The 22874-nt window shown below is 36.5% G+C and overlaps 1 protein-coding gene and 1 long non-coding RNA gene across 3 annotated transcripts; one reads left to right on the forward strand and one right to left on the reverse strand.

Annotated features, from left to right (window-relative positions):
- Positions 1 to 10983: 10983 nt before the first annotated feature.
- LOC104241196 (uncharacterized) lies at positions 10984 to 13670 on the reverse strand. 2 transcript variants are annotated; one of them, XR_011407553.1, is made up of 6 exons: positions 13501 to 13670; positions 12865 to 12914; positions 12282 to 12479; positions 12118 to 12198; positions 11853 to 11943; positions 10984 to 11278 (listed from the first exon to the last, which is right to left on the reverse strand). It is a non-coding gene; the product is annotated as an uncharacterized lncRNA (long non-coding RNA). The 2 variants fall into 2 exon arrangements; XR_714656.2 differs by having other exon boundaries at positions 12282 to 12914.
- A 3063-nt stretch (positions 13671 to 16733) lies between these two features.
- On the forward strand, positions 16734 to 18021 carry LOC104241195 (vascular-related unknown protein 1-like). Its single transcript, XM_009796111.2, has 3 exons — positions 16734 to 17094; positions 17407 to 17469; positions 17621 to 18021. Exons 1-3 carry the CDS (start codon positions 16768 to 16770, stop codon positions 17771 to 17773), a joined length of 543 nt encoding a protein of 180 aa, XP_009794413.1. The 5' UTR covers positions 16734 to 16767; the 3' UTR covers positions 17774 to 18021.
- The last annotated feature ends 4853 nt before the right edge of the window (positions 18022 to 22874 follow it).

Here is a 22874-nt window from a genome sequence, read left to right on the forward strand (position 1 = left end):
ACCTCCATCTGCATTCATGCATTACATAAGCCTACCATTCTACCTTCCGAGGTTAAGCTCTACCTCCATCTGCATTCTTGCATCGCATAAGGCTACCATTCTGCCTTCCGAGGTTAAGCTCTACCTCCATACCGCATTTTCATAGCTGAAAGATCGCCGCCTTATTTACATTTGCATGGTTGAAAGATCGCCGCCTCTACATTTGCATAGCTGAAAGATCGCCACCTTATTTACATTTGCATGGCTAAAAGATCGCCACCTTTACATTTACAAGGCTGAAAAAACGCCACCTTCTGCATTGCATAGGCTGAAAGATCGCCAAACTCTGCATCTCATGGGATGAAAGATTGCCAAACTGTCCAAGGGCGTCATTGTTCGGAGGCACCATTTTCATAGCCGAGAACACCATGCCATGGCCTGAGGACCCCCTTTTTAATCTTTTACATATCATTATTCAAAGGCATCATAGTTCAGAGGCATCATTCTCAAAGCCCGAGAGCATCATTTCATGGACTACGAATCCTTTATTACACGCTTCATGGCCTAGGACATCATGGTCTAAGGATGTCATCCTAACCGTCCGAAGACAAACATTCATGGTCCGACGGGAAATCGTATCATGTTTAAATTTACGCACAATATACACTTGCATTACTTATTTGCAGGTGAACCGGTGAGTAACGACTATCTCGGCAGGAGCGATTCCACTCCAGTTCCCGTAGCCCTATCAGACTTCAACTATTCGCCCCGTCCTAAATACTGCGTTCGTTCTTGAAAGTCTCCATCGGCATACTCCGCCGACGGATCTTGAACTACATATGGCACGATTCCTGTAGGACCAGGGATATGTAGGCAGCTCAGAAACCAGAGCATGACCTAAGTCTCCTCGAACCATTTCGTTCGGTCAAAATTGGCCATCATATCTTTACCCGACAACTCTTTCATCCTTATCGGGTAAAGAGGGGCAGCTGTTGATACCCAATTTTTTCCTGAATATTTTTCATATGCAAAATACCTTCAAAATAGCATGTATATGCATATGTAATCATATTCAAACGTTTTTTTATTTTTCCTTAAGTTTTAGATATTTTGAAATTGATTTATTGCCTATTTTTACCAAGAAAAACCCAATAATTATTCCCAAAATTATCATTTTTGGTGATTCATTTATTGGATTCACATATTTATACTAAAATATAGCTAAAATAAATTTTGCATATTTTTACAAATTTATTTAGTAATTTTTAAAGCTAAATTGCATATAATTGCAATATTAGCCCCATTTAGATTTAATTACGTTTATGTCCATAAAAAATTAGGGCCAATATTTTAATTTAATAATTTTGTATTTTTAATCATTTTAGTACTTTTTATTTATTTTCAGAAATTATTTTTACTATTTTTATAAAGTAAATAAGGGAAAAGTGGCTATTTAAATGTTAGCCCATTTTCATTTCAATTTTGGCCGGATTTGGCACCCCAATTAAACCCAACCGGAGGCCCAATTACCCTGACCCAAATCCTAATCTACCAGACCAACGACCCTTTTTAAACAACCCGCCCGGATCCCCATTCAATCCAGGTCGTTGATCATTTTGATCAACGACCACCATTTAACCTTTCCTTTTTAATTCCCTATTACCCCCAAACCCTAGTCATTTATCATCTGTAGCCGCCTTCGAACCCCCCTTCTCTCCCAATTCTCTCTCAAACTCCCTCTCAAACCATGACCGCCACCTTCAACCACCACCCTAAAATCGCCTGAATCAATGGCTTCCAAAGACATTAAAGGCCTATATCTACCTCCTATGACTTCTACCTGCCTGATTATCATGTTTTCAAGGCCAGACCTTGAAGAAGTTGTCATCCAGACCTGGGTTGATTTCAGTTCTATGGCTGTCTCCGGTTATCTTCGACTTTGCTCCGGCCAGCCATGGCTATTCAAGCCTGACTCTTGACTTCTCCTGGTTAGATCGATGGTTTCCAAGCCTTTCTCACCATCTGGGTCCTTCTGAAACCCTAAGTTTTAAGGTTCTTCCGATTCTTTTAGATCTATTTAGATCTGTGTTTACTCTCAACTCCTAAACGTTTTCTCAAGGTTTTTTTCAAAACTTTACCTTCAGAACCTTTATCTTTTCCGATTTAGGGTTTGGTTAAGTTATTTAGAAGCTTCCTCTGATCTTTAGCATGTTCTACTGTGTTTCTTTATGTTGTTCTTCTACTGGAGTGTGCATGATTAAAAGTCTTAGTTCCTTCTTGAGTTTTCTGATTTTATTTTGTTGGTATATTTGCCTGATTTACGTGTTTTCATCTCTGTACTTGAGTGATGGTGAAAACCCTAAAATTTGGGGTTCATTCGAGTCCTGAAACTATTTGCTATGTGATTTACTCATTCGTTATACTCTGAGTTCGATGGGTTTCAAAACCCTAATTCCATTGAACCTATTCAAGTTTCTAAAGTTGATTCACCTGTTGCTCGACTGAATTTCAAAATCTTTTATTTCTTTATATGATTCTGACTTCATGCTAAACTCTATAAGTGTCTTTTACTTGACCCCTTTTGCATGCTATTTGATACTCTCTCTCTTCTCTATTACTGAGTTACTAAAATTGGCCTATGTGACTACCATGTTTTGGTAGTCCACTACTTACTGATTTTGTGATTACGTGACACTTCTCTTTGTCATAGATTCAGCCTTGCATGCCTAATGTTTATGCACACGTTATATGCTGAATTTCCCTCTGAAATGACCTTCAATTGTGGACTGATTTCAAACCTCCTTGTGTAATTATGATTGATTCTTTCCTTGCTTTACTAATTTCCCTATTTCTTGGACCAATTTGAACACTTTCCTTTGAACTTTCAATCCCTACCTTTTCTACGCAATTTGATTAATTCCCTTACCTTGATTACATTGGTATTTGATTCTTACAGACCTTTCCTTGATTAGAATCTGATGAACCTAGTCTCTATTACCTATAATGTACTTATACTATGCCGAAGTTACTTCCTTATTGGTCATATTCAGCCTTATGTGATTGCTTTCCTTATTTAGTATTTACTTGTTACCGTTTAATTTTAACTCCTTAATTAAAGGAAGCTCTTATACTAATTGATTTTAATTGGTACACAGTTCCATAATTATTTTCTTGCCTTATTTTTCTGCCTATTTTCACACTATAAATACCCTTCTCTTTCATTAACATAGACACATACGAACACACTTAGTTCTGAAATCACTTACATTCAAAATATTTTATTGCTTTACTACTTGTACTGTGGCATGTCTTCAAAGTCCTGCTACCTGCTTTTACTATATTTTGCTTCTCTAAACTGGTATGTTCTTATTAAGATTTCAGCATCAACAACAATATGTTTACTTAATACTTTTGCCTTCTTGTCTGCCTACTGTTTGTGATTAATTCAGTACTTATTTTAGCATGTTGTAATCTCCTTCTACCTGTTTTGAATCTATTATGTGTCTTAAACCCCTGCCCCAATATGTTTGATACTGATGGCTTGTTTAAGGCATGACAATATTAAGTATTGTTGTCTATGACTCAAACTTGATTCCCCTAGCATCATAGCCTCTATGTTATCATTATGTGTTGTGTATTCTGGTTGATTTTGTAAGCATAACAGCACTCATTATTGTTGTGCATGCCCAGAATTAACTAATGCCTAAGTACATAGGCTCTCTGCAAGTTCCCAACCCCTGAATCCCTTTTGTATGAAATTATCAACTTGTTTATGTATGTTTCCCAACACCTCTTTCCCTCTCCTTTATTCCCTCAGAACCCTGTTTCTTCACATGCATTCTCTCTTAGATTTAGGTTCTGCCCCCTCTTGTGATCCTTGCCTTGGGACCCATGAGCTCCCTCTGAACTTGGACACTTGAGGGCTGACATTTCCACACTGTACTTGTCCCTATTCTGGTAATATAATTTGGGTGTAAGCACTGTCCGGAGTCCCATTGAGGCTCTTAAGGAACTATGACACACTCAAATTGGAGAAAGGCTTTGGATCAATGGTCTTTGAGTTGGGTTATCTTGTAACTCAGAGAGGAAGTTAAGAATCAGGCCTCCTCCGGTTGTACTTTCTTTGTATTTTTTCTTTCTGGTGTAATTTATTCTGGTTTGTAATAAGTTATAATAAACACTTGGGGCTGGCTAGTGAAAAAGGGTGGGTGACTATGCATGCCAAGGGTAGAAATCATGCCTATAGGACTGTTCTAATTCTGCATATTCAGCTACATATAGAAACCATGCCTATAGGAATGTTTTAATTTCTGCATACTCAACTACATATAGAAACCAGCCTATAGGAATGTTTTAATTTCTGCATACTCAACTACATATAGAAACCATGCATATAGGAATGTTTTAATTTTTGCATACTCAACTACATATGGAAATCATGCCTATAGGGTTGTTTTAATTCAACTCCATATAGAAATCATGCCTATAGACTGTTCTAGTTCTGCATATTCAACTCTATATAGAAATCATGCCCATAGGACTGTTCTAATTCTGCATATTCAACTACATATAGATACCATGTCTATAAGGCTTCTACATATAGATACCATGTCTACAAGGTTTTCTGCATTTCGACGTTATGTCTATAAGGCTTTAAAATCAGCAATGCATATAAAGCATGCCTATAGGAGTTTCTAAATGAATCTGATTCGCTTCACTCAGTGTTAGCTATAAAATCAGTAATGGTAGATGCTACCACCTGCAGAACCTGTAACCAATTTAGTTAACTTTGTATATTCTGCATCTCTTTTAATAATCTGAGTCCCTCACTTAGCCAGTTTAACAAGTATGCATATAGGATTTCAAATAATTCATTCCAAGTTGCACTGTCTCATTACCTTCTAAATTCAGTAGATATCATGCCTATAGGACCCCGTCAAAAAACTTAGGCAATCCATAGACCAATAATTGAAACTGAATCTGCTTCTGTTAATTATTACAACCAGCAGGCAGGCCTGGTTCGGACATCTTATCTGAGTTATGCAATAAACTAAAACTGCCTCAACAATCTCATCTCCCTCGTCTTTAATGCTTTTAAATCAGACCTAAACAGTACGTGCAAGACATGTTATTTTATGTGTTTTGAGGAGGTATACATGAGCCTCTGTTTGTTTATATGTTTCCCCCAAACATGCATATGTGTTTTGTATGTCGCTTTAGAATTTTTACCTTTGAAACTCCAAATAAGCCTAACATCCTTCCCTTTTAGGATTAGTAGTCCTAAGTGCCTTCGGGACTGATAGGAATGGGATGGGTAATAGCATGCAATAAGTAATCGAGACCAATCCGCGCTTTAATACCTTAACGGGGTGGGAAAAGTAGATATGGATATGATGACCACGCGATAATGTCACGTGTAGCCCCTCATTGAGGAGTGATTACCGGACATTGTGTGGGGTGATCCATATTTTTAATAAACCTAGGACCCCCTCCCCCCATCTCATTATTCTTTAGCATTTCAATTCTTTCTTTTAAAAAATCAGCTTTTCTATTTGTTCTTTCAAACTTTGTTTACTTTCAAACCATTATGTGAAATCCCCTCTTATTTGAGCCTTATTTGTCTACATGTTAATTGCACCAAATTCACAATAATTGTCTGGCCGGGAACCACACTAGTGGATTCTGAGGGGTGCCTAACACCTTCCCCTTAGAATAAATTCAAGCCCTTACCCTATCTTTGGTTATTCAAATCAAACTCTTTTGGTGTCCTAATGCACCTTAAATCATTAGGTGGCGACTCTTCAAAATTCAAACCTAGTTCCCAAAAGGAATGAGTTGCCCTTCCAAATGTCATAAACCCGATTTTGCGAGAAAAAGGGGGCGCGACATAATCTATCGGATTATTCGATGATATTCAATATTATGGAGTAGAAATGATCACAAGTGACTTACCTCAATATTTCCCATGACTTCTCGCTCAAAAATCGCCCCAATCCGCATTCTTTTCGTCCAAAAATGTGGGAATGAGCTAAAAAAGACAAGGCAGCTCAATAAAAAATGATTCTGGTCGCTAAAAGCCCCATTCTCGTCGCTAAAAGTGTCGTATCTGGTCGCTAAAGGTGCACACCAGATCCTGCTGCACCAGCAATATTTATTTTCACTAAAAAGGCTATAACTCCACCATACGAACTCAGAATTCGATGATTCTTATTCCTATGAGTCACAAATAATAATACAAACATAGCCCTTTAATCGAAACTCAATTCGGAGCTCATTTGCTCAGTGCGATACCCATTTCACTCGTTAAACAATTAACTCATGTTTCGCATCAAAAACCTAAACGCGACTTGATGAAATTAGACCAAACTTTCTAGATCACTCCTATAATTATTATCAAAATTTCGGAAGTCTCGAAATCAAATTTCGATCTCTAGAACTAAAAATGGACCTTGGATCATTACATGCTTATGCTCAAAACGGCAAAAATCTTCTAAAAACTCTTCCAAAACTTGTCCGAGCCTCTTGGGACCCCGACCAAACATGCCAACACACCCCATAACATCATTTAAACTTGTTCCAACCTTCGGAATACTCAAAACAACATCAAAACATCGAATCACCCTCGGATTCAAGCCTAAGAATTCCAAAACTTCCGAATTCCGAATTCGATCAAAAAGTCTATCAAACCTCATCCAAATGACCTGAAATTTTGCATACACGTCACAAATGACACAACTGACCTACTCCAATTTTCTGAATTCCATTCCGACCCCAATATCAAAATTTCCACTGCCGACCGGAAAATGCCAAATTTCCAATTTTGCCAATTCGAGCCTAAATCTACCACGACCTCTAAAATACATTCCGGACGCTCTCCCAAGTCGAAAATCAGCTAATGGAGCTAACCAAATCATAGAAATCCAAATTCGAGATCGAACACTAAAAAAGTCAAAATTTGGTCAAACCTTCAAATTTAAAGCTTCAAGCTGAGAATTGTTCTTCCAAATCTATTCTGATTATCCTGAAAACCAAAATCGATGATTTACATAAGTCATAATACATCATATGGGGCTAGTCATGCCCGAGAACCGGCAAGCGAAGTGCAAATGCTCAAAACGACTGGTCGGGTCGTTACATCCTCCCCTACTTAAACATACGTTCGTCCTCGAACGTGCCTAGAGTTGTTCCGAAAACCATCAAATTACTGGGTAACCTTACCATGCACCTACTAGGGGTGATCCCACGTCACCCTATCCCATATAGGTCTGGTAACACAACATAACTAAAATTTCACAATTCACCCTAGCCCATATTAGAACCAATTTTCCACTCCCGAAATTGTCTATAAGATTAGAATCTCACATCTACAAACTGAATAAATCTGAACACGCTGTATCAATCCATAACCGCAATCCAAGATGAAAATCACAGATATACCACACAACTCAAATACTCATAGCGATAACTTCCAATCACAGCAGCTGCTCAAATAACCCAATTCCGGTAATAAACCTCTTATCAAACCAAAGCCTCATTCCAACACTTTCGTATACTGACAATGATCAATGAAACACGCAAAAAGTCATAACCATTCCTCAGATCAACCAGTCATGGAGCTCCCTCTCCTTCGGCAAAGACCATAGTAAATTTTAAGCCAAATCTCGATATTATCTTTCCAACATGCTGAAATCGAATTCGATAGTATTCATTCTAGATCTCAATGACCTCATCTCATCCAACATGACTACTCTAGTGACATGACACATTGATACAATATAAAGCCACAACCCGTGCGACTCGCGCAACAATAAGCAACAGTCCGAATATACTCAAATCATGAAAAAATGACTCAAATGAGATAGTTGTACCGCAAGCTCACCAGTACCACCACAACACAATACTAAGAACCCATCACCCTTTGTAGAACCAAAACGCATGAATCTAACCCGAAGGATCATACCTCTACATAACTTCGTTGCAATGCGTGACCCTATCTAAACACTGGTCCACATGAGACACCTTAAGTCACCATGCTCAAAATCATCAACCACGCGTAATTTGATGTCTAATACCAAAAGTAAATCACCAAAACCACGGATAAGTAATGATGAATTGACATGCCATCCCGAAAGAACATATCCAATACACAATCAATCATGTTACACCCAAATACCCGTCTCACTCAAATTCTACCATAAAGCCCAAATAGAAAAGCACCATATGTGCATATAACCAACAATCACAACTCCTCGCAACACATAAGGGTAACTCAATATGAATTAGCTCAATGATAATCGAATGGCACATCCCTCAATAATAGCAATTCGGAGTCAATAATTCCGATCCGGTACAGAACACACATCCATACTAGGCCTACCAATGAACCTTAAATCAACTCTGGTCACTCGCAACAGATAGATAACTCTCCGAAAGTTCACAATGACTGAATCATGGCACATACTAACATCTGATTAGCTTTGCACACATCTTCATGATCCACAGCCACAAAATAACCTGTTTATGAGAACTCCCCATCTCGAAATTCATAAAACGCACGAATCACCATATCCGATCCCAACTCCACCGCTCGAAGGTATAACAACCCTCTAATACTGAATCATTCCATGATGGATACTCCTATTATTCTTCTGTGCCACCAAGCAAACTTGAATATCAGCAATCGATCCAACAAGAGAGCGCCGCAAAAACAAATGAATACCCTTAACTCAAACACATTGCCCTTTCTAAAATGTATACCCTCATCAAGCCGCACAAATTAGTGATATCATTTACCTAGTCATCTAAAACTATCCATGCTGCTTAAGAATTTATGACCTTCCTTACAGAATTGAACCGTGACCTCACACATGCAAATCTAAACCCTACATAACATACTGCATATACCATGTCATCCTATGATAAATATGAGAACTTCATAATCCACTCCGAGCTACAAGAAACTACGTACTCAACTAGCCAAGAACTTTTCCATTTGATCCCATCTAGGAGAAAATCACTATACCTCCCATGCTCCCCACGCCAGTAGAAATGTACACCTCCAACCGTAGTAGAAATCATCAAAAACTCTCTGAATTCCACTTGCACAAAACTAAACCGTCAGTACTGGACCCTGCTATCTCAACCAAGCTACGCAATCCACTAAATCCCAAGAGCATTGCCGCGAAACAGTTGTAGAAACTCATTACCTCGTAAGCACCCAAAGAACTAATCATATCCTTACCATGCCGATCCAGCCTACTACCAAGCTATCTCATCTATCCAAGTTCCTTCTGATTTACCTTCAACTGGATACTTCTTCTCACTATAACACCATAATTCGTCTACCTAGACTCACCACATGAAACCCAAGCATAAAACCGCACCATCTAAGGCTCATAAGCCACTGAATACTCTCTTAAATATTCCCAAAAGCACCACATTCAAAATACCTACCCTGAAGAGACTTCCTGCGAATCCAAAGCCATTACCTTCACCTTTCTGATACTGATATATAGAAATCCATAATTAATATAGAAATGCTACAAGTCTTGACACCCTCTAATGCAAACCTCAGTTTCTAGCCAAATATACAACCTGAAGATCTCCAATTATTACATGTAAGGTCTTGAACCCACTAAAACCATTACAGAGAGTCATCCACTCTACTCAAACCGCCATTAGACCGGTCAAACGAACAGGATGATCTGTGCTCCAATAGCACTCCGACACCGCAAAATGTAACCTCACCTTAATGCAACCAAGCAACTTCTTGTTCTATGCACCGTACATCCTTTACCAATAACAACTCAAGTCATTCTGTGATTCTCATACCTCCGTAAGCTATAACTGATTCACCAGCATACCTCAAACTGGAACCAACATAGCACATAACCGCGCAACCAACTAATCAATAGCAGACTCCCCCACTTGGCCCAAAACCATAGATCAAAACACACAGTAACTCATAATTCATATACTCTATTACTGCCATAATACCATAGTGAGCTTAAACTTAATCCTTCATAAGCTCGTGCAACACGGACCATCTAGTACGCTAAATCTTTTGCAAGTCTTGCATTCACCCTCGTAACGGTCAGCCACTCTCTTAAGCGACCCAAATTCAAATTGCAGCACATACATTTCACTGGTAAAAGAGATCTTCCAACAAACAACACAAGGATCACACAACTTCAAAACACTCCACAGGAGATAACCCACTTGCTTCACCTCAAACTAACATCTCTTTATACCCTTCCACCATCATAAACATTACGCAGTCACTTAATCTTCCTGAGTCTGAACTCATATCACAACATGAAATCTACTTCACTTCCCAACTAGGCAATCATGAAAAGATCCTTCAACACCCCCACAACTCGGGGCTATACATTAAATCATGATGGAAATCAAGCAGTAGATAGTTCTTGCTACCCTCAAGCTGACCTTTCTCGTCTCATTCAATTCATATAAACATATCTCGCAGTCACATCACACTCATCATGTAACCATCTAGTCATCACTTCCATTAATAGGGGCACTATCGAACATATAAATCCAGAAATATGTGCTCACGCAATCAACAACTTAGGGCTCAAGCTATAGGCAAGGCCTGGCCTCAAGTCCTCCAAACTAGCCCAACATCAACACATAGAGATCACATCTCACCCCTCGATCAGGGAATCTCAAGCCGTCGACGCACAGCCGATACCGAGCGCTCATGCACGCATACGAACGCGTGGAAGGAATTCAAAGAGTTACACTTCAAGCTGAATCAAGGACGCACGATAAGAATTCAAGAATGTGAAGTTTTTCCTAAAGGTTCTATGGCCTCCCGAGGATAAGTACAGACGTCTCCGTACCGATCCGCAAGACTCTACTAAATTTGCTCATAACTCGTGAGACCTATGTAACCTTGGCTCTGATACCAACTTGTCACGACCCTAAAATCGACACGGTCTTGATGGCGCCTATCGTGAAACTAGGCCAACCGACACAACTCCCGAATTAACCAATAATCAATAAAAGTCATTTTAAGCCTTTAATTAATCAAATATCTATTAAGGTACATCTAAATGAATAGTACAAAATAAATACACAAGCCCGACATCGGGGTGTCACAAGTCACGAGCATCTACTAAGGTCTGAATACAACGAAAAGTCTGAAAATATACAAAAAACAATCTAAGGAAGACAAGAGGGAGAAGAGCAAGGCTGCGAATGTCGGGCAGCTACCTTGCTATCTCCAATGACTCTGCCACTGAGCAATCAACACCCACTACGGGTTTAGAAATACCTAAATCTGCACACAAGGTGCAGGAAGTAATGTGAGTACGCCAACTCAGTAAGTAATAAAAGTAAATGAAAGCTGAGCAGTAAGAAAACACGTAAGCCACCTCATAACGCTACAGCAAATGCAGTACATTTCCAAAACAATAAAGAATCATTTACTTCGTAAATCAAGCTCAGTTTCCGTAAAACCTTTTAAAACAATTTTCAATAGTTTCAAACGAGTGATAAAACAGTGAGTAAAAATGATAGGAAAATATAAACAGCCCCTCGGACAAAACATGTACAATAAACCGTCCTTCGGGCATAATATCAACAGAACCAGCCCCTCGGGCTACCTCATAATCACTTGTAATCAGCCCCTCAGGCATAACATGAATCAAGAACCGCCCCTCGGGCAACAATATGAATCAACAATAGCCCCTCGGGCAACAATATGAATGATACAAATGATATTTGATGATCACCATCTGATGAACAAGAATTCCACTTTATTTGAAATTAACAGAAAGATGTTATCAAAACAGCAATCAAACTACAATAATATGATTGTCTTTGAAACTAACAGAAAGATTACGCATTCTTACTACATAGCTGACAACTAGTAAGTAAAGATTGAAGCCAACATCTTCTTCAACACACACTTTTTATCTTCCTCTTTCTAGCATCAAAGTTATCCTGACAAAGCATCACACACCATAAGTAAAATGAGAAATCATAATTTTGGAAGGTGTGCATAAATGGAAAACTTAATATACAATCAAGTGAAAAAATTTTAATTCATAGATGTAGATCTCGAATCTATGAATGGGATATTTCTGAAACTCATACAGAAAAAAGCCTGAATGATACCAAGATTTAAACTTTTTAAAAGTGTAGAGGTAATTTTCTCCACATCTATTGCAATGTCCTCCTCTTCAGAATCATCACAAGCTAAAAATAAGAAAATTTAAAAAATTGTCAAACAACGAGAAAGTTCATAAAATAAAATACACACGATATTGATTATAATGTACCTTGATGCCCATAAATCCAATCTCTAGAACACAACTTAGCTTCTATATTCTCCGGTAGAATAGAACTCTGGAAGTTGCTAATAACTCGACCAGACGACCACCAATACTAAAAGCTGACTCAAATGCAACTGCGCTGATAGGTATACTTAACAGGTCACGATCCATCAATGAGAGTTCATGATACTTGCTTCTATTATCCTTCCAAAATGTAAGTATATTTTTATTTTCTTTGCGAACTAATACAGGCTCTTCCAAGTATATAAATCCAACTGTCTTTTCTGAACGATACTCAGATGAACTTTCAAACATATCAAATTCATCCATTTCGTCCATTGTTTCATCATAACATTCATGACTACTACTTCTAACAATTCCAACATCGGATATTGTCATGTATTCTTTAAACAACCTATGCAAATTATCTTCAACAATCCTAACTTTTTCATTGCAAATCAAAGGACCATCAAAACTTGACCATTCTAGTCAGAAATTAGCTTTCAAGGCTCATAAAAATATTAGTAGTAATAAAGTTAATCCAATAGTCCAGAAATTATAGCAAGGCTAATGGGATTAGACTCATTACCTCCAATAGTCCAGAAATTGTAGCAACGCTAATGGGATTATACTCATTACCTGAAGAAAAAAAATACTTTTGTTGTTCATTACCAAGAAACAAGTCAGTTAATTCTCTTGATTGCTTGATGCAATTTAATATAACTGAATATTTTTATCATAGAAGAATTAGAACATCTGTGTCTTTTTGCATTTTGATCAAGAATTTAAGTCAGAGTTTTTGGTATTTTGCTTCAATGATGAAGAAGAGAAAAAGAACTTTAGTATTAAAAATCCAATAAGGTGAAAAATCAAGAAATGAAGCCAAAGAAGGCCGCAAATAACAGTAGAAAAAATGTTCAGAAAAAGGGCAGAAGAAAGTTGATGTCACATCATTGTCTATGTTGGCTTGAAGAAAGAAGTTTGTGGAAAACAAAATACGATTGTTAATAAAGTGAAAAAGCAAGTGAAGTTTGAGGATTATCCTAGAAAACTGTCTGTTGAATCCCAGGTAGATAAGAAGAAGAGCAACAACAAATGTGTAGTGTTTACCAAAATACAACCTTTGTTTAAATCAGCAGATTCAAGTCCAATTTATCATCTTCAACAATGATGAAATTTCACATATTACAAGAAAACAAAAAGGAAAGTGGAGTTGCATACTCACCTATTTTGATGGCCAAAATTCGAGATCCAAAAAAATCCCCAACAAAGAGTTCGCTGGAGAGAAGAAAATCGCCGGAGAAAAGGAAGCCGCCGGAGAAAAGGTAGTGCACCGGAGAGAAAGGCTAGCTCGTTTTTGAAGTTCAGAGAGTGCACAGAGATAGGTTTTGAGAATTTGACGGGTCATGTTTGGGTATCTAAACGGGTTTAGTTGGGCTAATTATTTTTACGGGTTGAAATGGGCTCAGCCCAGAACGACCAATCAATAAAATTCTTTTATGCCCAACCCACTATTTATTTGGCTAGTTAGTTGGGCTTGAGCTCAAAATGTCACCCCTAGGAAGACGTAAAAATAGGACAGACTAGCTAGTTTTCGGACTGGTCGTTAAAAATAGTCAGCATTTGCAAAGTCATTAAAAAATAGCCACTATTTTACTGTAACACGGAAAGTTCCAACATGATATACTAGAGATTGGTGCACCTGTGTATGAACCTCTAGTATATTATACTGGAATATTTTTTCGGATTTTGAACAGTGTTTTCGTTTAAATTTATCTTTACATGAAAAGTGGCTAAATTTCGATTACTTTTGAAACTGTGACTATTTTTAAATGACCACTTGTAAATCTGGCTATTTTTTAATTTCTTCCTAGCAGGGCGGATCCTCAATTTATAGAAGCTCAAAACTTTTTCCGCCAAGAAAAAGGACTAGGCAAATATGAAAGATTTATAATTTTCTTTTAGGAAAAGAAAAATCAATTATGGTAAGCATGTTGCATTTCCTTCAAAAAAATAAATAAAATAAAAACAAAAATATGATAAAAAAATCAGGACAAATATTTGTGTCATGTACAAACGCCTAACATGAATCGTCTCTAGTACATTATACAGAATAACAAGATAAAAGCAGGACTCTATTTATCCTACAAATATTTGTGTCCTTATAACTACTCCATTAACTTTTGTGCATGAAATAAACAAATAATTATAAGTGAAACTCAACTTATAATCAATTTAGTAAATAGATACTTTACTACATAACTTGATTTTGTTCCCTCGTGCTTGGAGCGGAAGCCAATAATAAAGCTAAAGGTTTAGTTTCAAATTCACATTTGTATTTGTTTAGAGTTTAGGGTAAATGCCCACTTTCTGTTTGTTTTTTTCTTTAATTTTTACATAGTGAAAATGGAAGAGAAAGAGGATATTACTTGTGGGTTTCGAACTTTCCAACATAGGTGTAAGAAGGTGGACGTGTACTAATTATCCTAGAATCCCATTTTCTTATGTAAAGTTTTCCCCCTAAATATATATACTAGCTCATTTATTTCTAATTAATTGCCGGCCAGTTCAAGCTCGACAAAGGCTGAACTCTGAAGCCATAACATGACAAGTTCCTTGCGATATGAACGCCATGACGATCTTTTCTTAGTTAAGTAAACCTCTTTCCAGTTTTGTATTTATGATATCTTTTAGTAGGTTAAGTCATTTAATTTATTATATAAACCAACAAACATTCCCCTTCTCTAAGTTCATCCTCTTCATTTTCTTAAAATGAATTAAAACAAATCGCTGGCCAATTCTTTCCACGTATAAACTGCGAAAGAATAATAGTGTGAACACTAGTACACATTTAATTTGAAATAGTTCATGAACCTATTCCCAAGTAATCTAATTAATTAATGCCTCCCTCAAAATATTAGTAGTAGTTAAATTTTATAGTTGTAGATAAATAAAATGTCACTAGAGGTTAAACACCTTTCTGTTTATACCAATGGGTAGAAATGGCTTTATATTACGCAATATCATTTAAATAGGTGCCAAACTAGAATATTAGCTATGAGTTCGATCAAATCTAGTAATTTTGTCTAATCTTATAGGGTTTCTCACTCGGTGTCCGATACTCCCTTTGGAGTTTGATTAAATCTGAATTCGTACCGGATAGTCTCATTCGGGATAAAGCTCTCCCTATAATTTAGAATCCATAAAGTCTGTCTCGGCATTTAAACAACAAAGGTCAACCAATATCCTCCATCTCTCCCTTGAAATTTCTTTTCCTTTCTGCACGTCTGTCACATTAGGCCATCTCCAACCTTGCCCCCATCCTCCATAATGGGGGAAATATTTGGGGGAATTTAGCTCCAACCCTCCCCCATTTTTGTCCCCAAAATGGGGGATGAATAGTGTTCCCTCAAATATGGGGTACACTATTCATCTCCCCATTATTATTCATCATTTTTTTATTATTTAATCTTTTAATTTATCTCTTTATATATATCTAATTATGTTTATGTAATGTATTTATAATATTAATATTATATCTTAACTTTGGTGTATAATTTTGATAAATTAATTTTCGTGCATTTATTATTTTTATGTAGAAATAGCAGTAGATGAAAATCAACGATTCAAGAATTTTTATTTCGACATAGAAGAATTAAGGACAAAGATGCTCATTTTGCACTTCGTAATGCATTAATAGATCATTTATGAGAGAATACTAGAGGTTGAAGTTGAATACTCCCTCCGTTTCAATTTATGTGAACTCATTTGACTGGGCACGAAGTTTAAGAAAAGAGAAAAAACTTTTGAACTTGTGGTGTAAAATGAAGCACATATATTTTGTGTGGCTATAAATCATTGCATAAAGGTAAATTATTTCCAAATAAGAAAAGATGTCATTCTTTTTGGCACGGACTAAAAAGGAAATAAGTTCACATAAATTGAAACGGATGGAGTATTTATCTAGTATTTCGAATGAATTTTATCGTTATGTAATATGTATTTAATTAATCTTGTATCACAATGATTTCACTTTTATTTGAATTATTAGTCAATCTATAATAATTGCTTACAAATTATATTATTTAAAATTTTATGGAATTGTTTTAATTATGGAAATTACAAATTAATAAAAATAAAAGATGGAATTTGTTTAATGGAAATTAAAAAATAAAATTGAAATGAAAAATAATAATATAATATATAAGAGAGAGAAGAATATAAAAAATTTTGGAAAAAAAAAATGAGGGGAATGGTTGGAGTAAGTTGTCCCCAAAATGGGAAATCCCTAGGGAACAAAAAATGGTGTAAAAGTTGGAGATGCCCGATTAGAACGGTTGATTTTAACTTTCTCAACTTCCCCACCTGGCCCCACCACCAAGATTCCACATCATGGGTCCCACCTAGTTTCCTATTTTCCTTATTTATACACAATCCCTGTATAAATGAGATGAATATATCCCTCAAACCTGAAACCACTACTTCAAGAAACATGGAAGGTCCAAATAATTCAAATTTTGAGATGGAAGCAGCAGCTGAAGAAAGTGGATGGACAACTTATTTGGAGGATTTTTCAATGAAGCAAAGGGAAAATAATAGCTCATGTAATTCTGATAGTTTTGGCAGCCCTTCTTTGTTATCTGATGCTGCTTCTCATGCTGCATGGAACATTAATTGTAACACAAATAATAATTCATGCTCTCCTCCCATGGGTGGATCACCTTTTCTTAAGAGGTTGAAAATGAAGAAAAAAAGAAACAAGAAAATTTCTGATCCTGATTTGGAAGACACTGCTAGCTCACCTGTCAATAGTCCAAAGGTCACCTACAACCATCTCCTAATTTTTATTTATGTTTCATCTTTTGTTGGTTTTTCTCCACAATATTTTATATGGTATCTTTACATAAATAACTGTCTGAATTGGTTGTTTAGCTTTTTTTTAGTCGGTATACATAGATTATATATACTATTAATTATCTACGATTATACATATATTATATAAGGATTATACATATATTATACCTCCACCGATTATGTTTTGTCTAACGATTAGGTTAGGCTGTTGGATGCGCGGCTATTTCAGTTATTAATTCTTCATTTTACATTGAGATATGTTGCTTTATTATGACAGGTAAGTAGTTTTAAGCAGATGGACATCAATTACAGAACTGAAAATAGTAGTGGATATTTCCTGGTAATTAATCTTTTCCTTTCCAGATTCCAACATTTTCCACTTATATATCAATCTTTTTGGAAAAATAAAACTGTGGTTTGTGGGGGTTTTTCCCAGAAGATTTGAACCATGTCTAAAATGCTACTTTTTTGGGTGTTTGATTATTGTATAGGGAAATGAAGGTGGCTCTAGACAAATCCAAGAAATGCAAACAGTTGAGAGAAACAGCACATCATTTGATGGAAAAAACAATGGCTATATAGAACTAAAGAAGAAGGGACTTTGTTTGGTACCTTGGTCCATGATAGTCAATCACCATGGCTGATGTAAAAATTCTTCTTTGTTTGTTCTTTTCTTTTTATTTGTTTTTTTTTATGGGTAGGAGGAGAAGGAAGAAGGTGTGTGAAAACATGGTATGTGAATTGTGAAATGTAAAAATTGTTACTACCATTATTATTGTTACAAAAGGAAAAAAGAGAAAAGAGGAAGCAAAATTTGTAAATAGAGCTTCTCGTTCTCTTAGACATGTATTATGGGAAACAATAAAGTATTAATGTTTGTATTTTGGGAAAATCTGTTAATGACAAGAAAATCACGTTCGATTGACCAAAAAAAAGTTGTTGGCTTTTCAACATTTTCTACTAAAAGATTGAGTTAGTTGAGAAAGATTTGATTTAACAGTCACCGTCAGACCTCTTATAATAGCGTATATAACAGTTATTTATACTATAAAAAGCCAATTATTCTCGGAATCAATTTTTATATTATGTTATAATATGTGTCATCTATAACATCATTTTGCTATAGCAGCCAAAAAATATCGGGACAAATAAGACTGTTAGAAAGAAGTTTGACTGTATTTTATAACATAGGTTCAGTTGTGCTTGTTAACTTGTGATCACAGCAAGCTAGCTACAAAATTCTTTTAATTAAACATGGATTTTAAATTAGAGACTTTGCTTATTTTTCCCATTAGTCCTTGCTAAATTTAGGGATGGAACCACTAGCTCAATTGGCTATGGAACTAATTAATGCCATTAATTTTAGACGAGAATATGAGGTTCTCGGTGCGAACTATAGCCAAGGAAGGTAACACAACTAACACATGAAAACTGCTTCAAATTCAATGTAGTTAACAGACAATTAATTATCGTCCAACCTTAATTAATACCAGAAAGTTGGTACATGCTCTGCGTATAATTATCAGTTTAATATTTTCTAGAAAAATAGATTTTGAAGAATTATTTCTTAGAAAATATGTGATCCTCTTTTTCGTGGGTGAATGAGAAATATTCTTTTAAAAAGTATATATTAAAAAGTAATAAAATATTAGCAAATTGGAGATGTTTTGATAAAATGCTTGAGTAACAACATTAATAATAAATCTACAAGTTTGTTGAAGTAAGTAATATGAAATTAAACGTTAAGATAGTTATATGGAGAATAACTTCCCTTATTAATTAAGTGAAGGAAGTCATTTCCATTTTGATGGAAAATATTTTTTTTTACGAAAAATGACTTACATCACATTAAACTAGAAATTGACTTTCTCATGATTTTTTTTTTTGAAAAATATGTTTCCTTTTACCTACACACCCTGAAACTTCCGGGTTCCATCTCATTCAAGTGCTACGTTATGAAAATAATATGCACATAATTTTTTAATAATAGATAAAACTCTCTTTGTTAGTTTACGTAAACTTATTTTTTTTTGAGTCCGTTAAAAAAAATAACCACTTTCTTAATGGAGAACCTACATTAATTTATCCAAACACTATGTTATATATTGAAAACTAGTAATAACATATAAAGGTACTGTCTCCGCACCCAATCTTAGAAAATAATTCTAGATTAAAGGCAGTTGAGGGTACACGACTTAAAAATCTTAGGTCCGCCATTACCCTTTCTAATTTTTTTCTCTCGAAGTTTTTATAGCCATCACAATTACTATGACCTGTTTAAGATTATGCTTAGATTCGAAAATATTAGGGAAAATGCATAAGTAACCTCCTGACATAAACCCGAATTTTTAACTACATATTTTATTTTTGCGGGGATCCTATTACTCTTCTGAACTATTTTTAAATGGAATTAGTATCAGCCTGAAATGCCACTATCATATTTATGTTTGGTGGTGAAATACACAGGCATGACACATGTATTTCCCACTAAAATCGTTTTTTCTAGTTTTTTTTTTCTCATTTACTTCTTTTCCCAACTCATATTTTGTGTTTTTTAAAATTCTTTTTCTCTTTTTACACACCCATCCTTCTTCCATCCCCCAAACCACAAGTGAAGGAACGAAATATTTTTGTAAGAAGTAGATCAAAAAATGTCACGACCTGAATTTTCCACTGTCGGGACTGTGATGGCGCCTAATATCGCACGCGCTAGACAAGCCAACGTTAGAGTGATATTCACCTTTTCCTTTACATTTTCATAATTTAAAAATTAACAAAACTAATTCGAACAAAAATAAAGGCGGAAGTACATATTAAACCAGTTTTACATATGATATTAACAACTTCGAAACTGATACAACCTAGAAACTAGTATCACAACTCAAGAACATTCTATGAATAACTACAAGTATGGGTTTGAACGAAGAAAATACATCTGTCTCGATTAGAAATAAGCAGAATTAAGGAAATTATAGGAGGGGACGCCAGGGTCGGCGGACGCCAACAGGACTACCTTGGGTCTCCTAAATGAAGTATCAGCAACCGACCTCTCGACCAGCCACTACCAGCTCAGAAATCTACACAAAAAGTGCAGAGTGCAGTATCAGTATAACCGACCCCATGTACTGGTAAGTGCAGAGCCTAACCTCGACGAGGTAGTGACGAGACTACGGGAGGGGGGGCATATACAATATAACTTGCAACAGTATATAATAAAGCACAAAAAAGAAATACGCAGCGAAATAGAACAGTAACTTGCAGCAAATAAATATGGAACCGAAATAGTTTACCAGTACTCAACTATAACCCATCCTTAAGAGAGTTTCAATACTACGGAATAAAATCATAGCAGAAGAAGAATACATAATCAACAAAATGATGTGGCGCGCATCCCGATCCCACCATATAACAAGTATCAATAGGAACATCCACCCTTATTACTCCTTGTTGTGGTGTGCAACTCGATCCCACCAGTCCACCCTTATTACTCCTCAATATATCACCCTTATTCCTCCTGTTGCGGCTTGCAATCCGATCCCACCATATCAGTACCAATCACAACATAAGAATAAGTACAATTTAACTCAAAGCCCTCCACTACATTTATACCTCGAACCAAAACATTGGGAAATCTATGCAATTATGAAACGTCATCAGTTAATACTTCGCAGCGAAACCAACCAAAGCGTACCATGAAGCAACAAACAACAAACTTAGACCAAAAATGTAATATACCGAAGTTATGGAACAATTAATACCTTCAACAAAGTAAACTACATCTAACAAGAAGCAATTAGGCATGGAAGCATCAATTAGCATGTAGCAATTAAGATAGGAAGATAATATATTGGGAACGGAGAAGGGAACAAGCTAAACAAATAATTTGGCGGCCCATAGATACTCGTCACCATACCTTTACGCCACACACATGGAATTTCACATAGCAACTAAGTCGGGGATCCCTAATCCCTAGAGTCAAAGTTAGACCAAACATTTACCTCAATCCAACGGGCAGTTCAAAGCTCAATTAACGCTTTACCTCTCGATTCCACCTCCAATCCACTCGTATCTAGTCATAATTGACTTAATAACATCAATTATTGCTAAAGAAATTAATTCTAATGCATAATTATAGATTTTCCAATATTTTTCCCAAAAAGTCAAAAACTGGCCCCGAGCCCGCTTGGTCAAAACTCAAGGTTCGGGCCAAAACCCATTTACCCATTCATCCACGAGCCCAAATATATAATTAATTTCTGAATCTGACCCCAAATCGAGGTCTAAATTCCCAATTTTGCAAAACCCCCAATTCTTCCTAAAATCGCTAATTCTACCATGAAAGAACAAGATTTAGGGCTAAAAATCTAATGGGTGTTGATAGAAATGGAAGGAAATAAGTTGAAGAACACAAACCTATGATTTGGTGTTGAATCCCCATTTCAAAAATCGCCAAGGTCGAGTTCTATGGAAGAAAATATGAAATTTTGAAAAATCCCGTCTTTGGTTCTGATTTTAAAACATTGGACAGACCTTATTTGTGTTCGCGAGAGGTTTGTCGCGTTCGCGAAGCTGTGGTCCTAGTGACCTTCGCATTCGCGAAACACCCTATGTGTTCGCGAAGGTATACCCCCAACCTTCGCGTGCGTGAGCCACTTGCCGCGTGAGCGTAGAGTATCTTTCCCCTCCCCCAGTTCCCATGCTTCGCGTTCGCGATAGCTTGGTCGCGTTAGTGAAGGGTAATGCCCCCGAACGCTTCGCGTTCGCGTAGAAGGATTGCTCCCTCAGACAAATTTACACTTTGCGATCATGGGAGTTGCTTTGCGATCGCGAAGCACAAAATACTTGTGCACCTACAATAGCAAAACAACAGAAATTTCTAAGTCCGAAACATCCCGTAGCCTATCTGAAACTCACCCGAGCCCTCGGGGCTCCAAACCAAACATTCACATAAGTCTAAAAACATGATACGGACTTGCTCGTGTGGTCAAATCACTAAAATAACACCTAAAACAACGGATTTAGCATAAAAAATGAATAAAATTCTCAAGAACACTTAAAGTTTCTATTTTCTCAACCGAGGGTCCGAATCACGTCATATAAACTCCGTTTCTCACCAAATTTCATAGACATGGTTTATATATTATCAAGGACCTGTACAGGGCTCCGAAATCAGAATATGGGCCCGATACCATAAAAATCAAGCATAAATCTTATACTTTAAAACCATAAATTTTCTGAAATTCAATTTTAGTCAAAAATTTATTTCTCGTGCTACGGATCTCGGAATTCAATTCCGGGCATACGCCCAGATCCCATATTTTTCTACGGACCCTCCGGGACTATCAAAATACGGGTCTGGGTCCGTTTACTCAAAATGTTGACCAAAGTCAACTAAAATCACTTTTAAATGCAAAACTTAATATTTTTCTCAGATTTTCACATAGAGGCTTTCTGGAAATTCACCCGGATTGTGCACGCAAATCAAGGAGAAAAAAATGAGGTTTTAAAGGCCTTGGAACCCCGAATTGGGTTTTAAAACATGGGATGACCTTTTGGGTCATCACATTCTCCACCTCTAAAACAACCGTTCGTCCTCGAATGGACGTAGAAAAGTACCCGAGCAGTGAAAAGATGGGGATATCTGCTCTGCATATCGAACTTGGACTCCTATGTAGCTGCCTCAACAGGATTACCTCTCTACTGCACACGAACCGAAGGATAACTCTTCGATCTCAACCGACGAAC

The sequence above is a fragment of the Nicotiana sylvestris genome, chromosome 5 (assembly GCF_000393655.2).
Source record: "Nicotiana sylvestris chromosome 5, ASM39365v2, whole genome shotgun sequence".
NCBI lineage: Eukaryota > Viridiplantae > Streptophyta > Magnoliopsida > Solanales > Solanaceae > Nicotiana > Nicotiana sylvestris.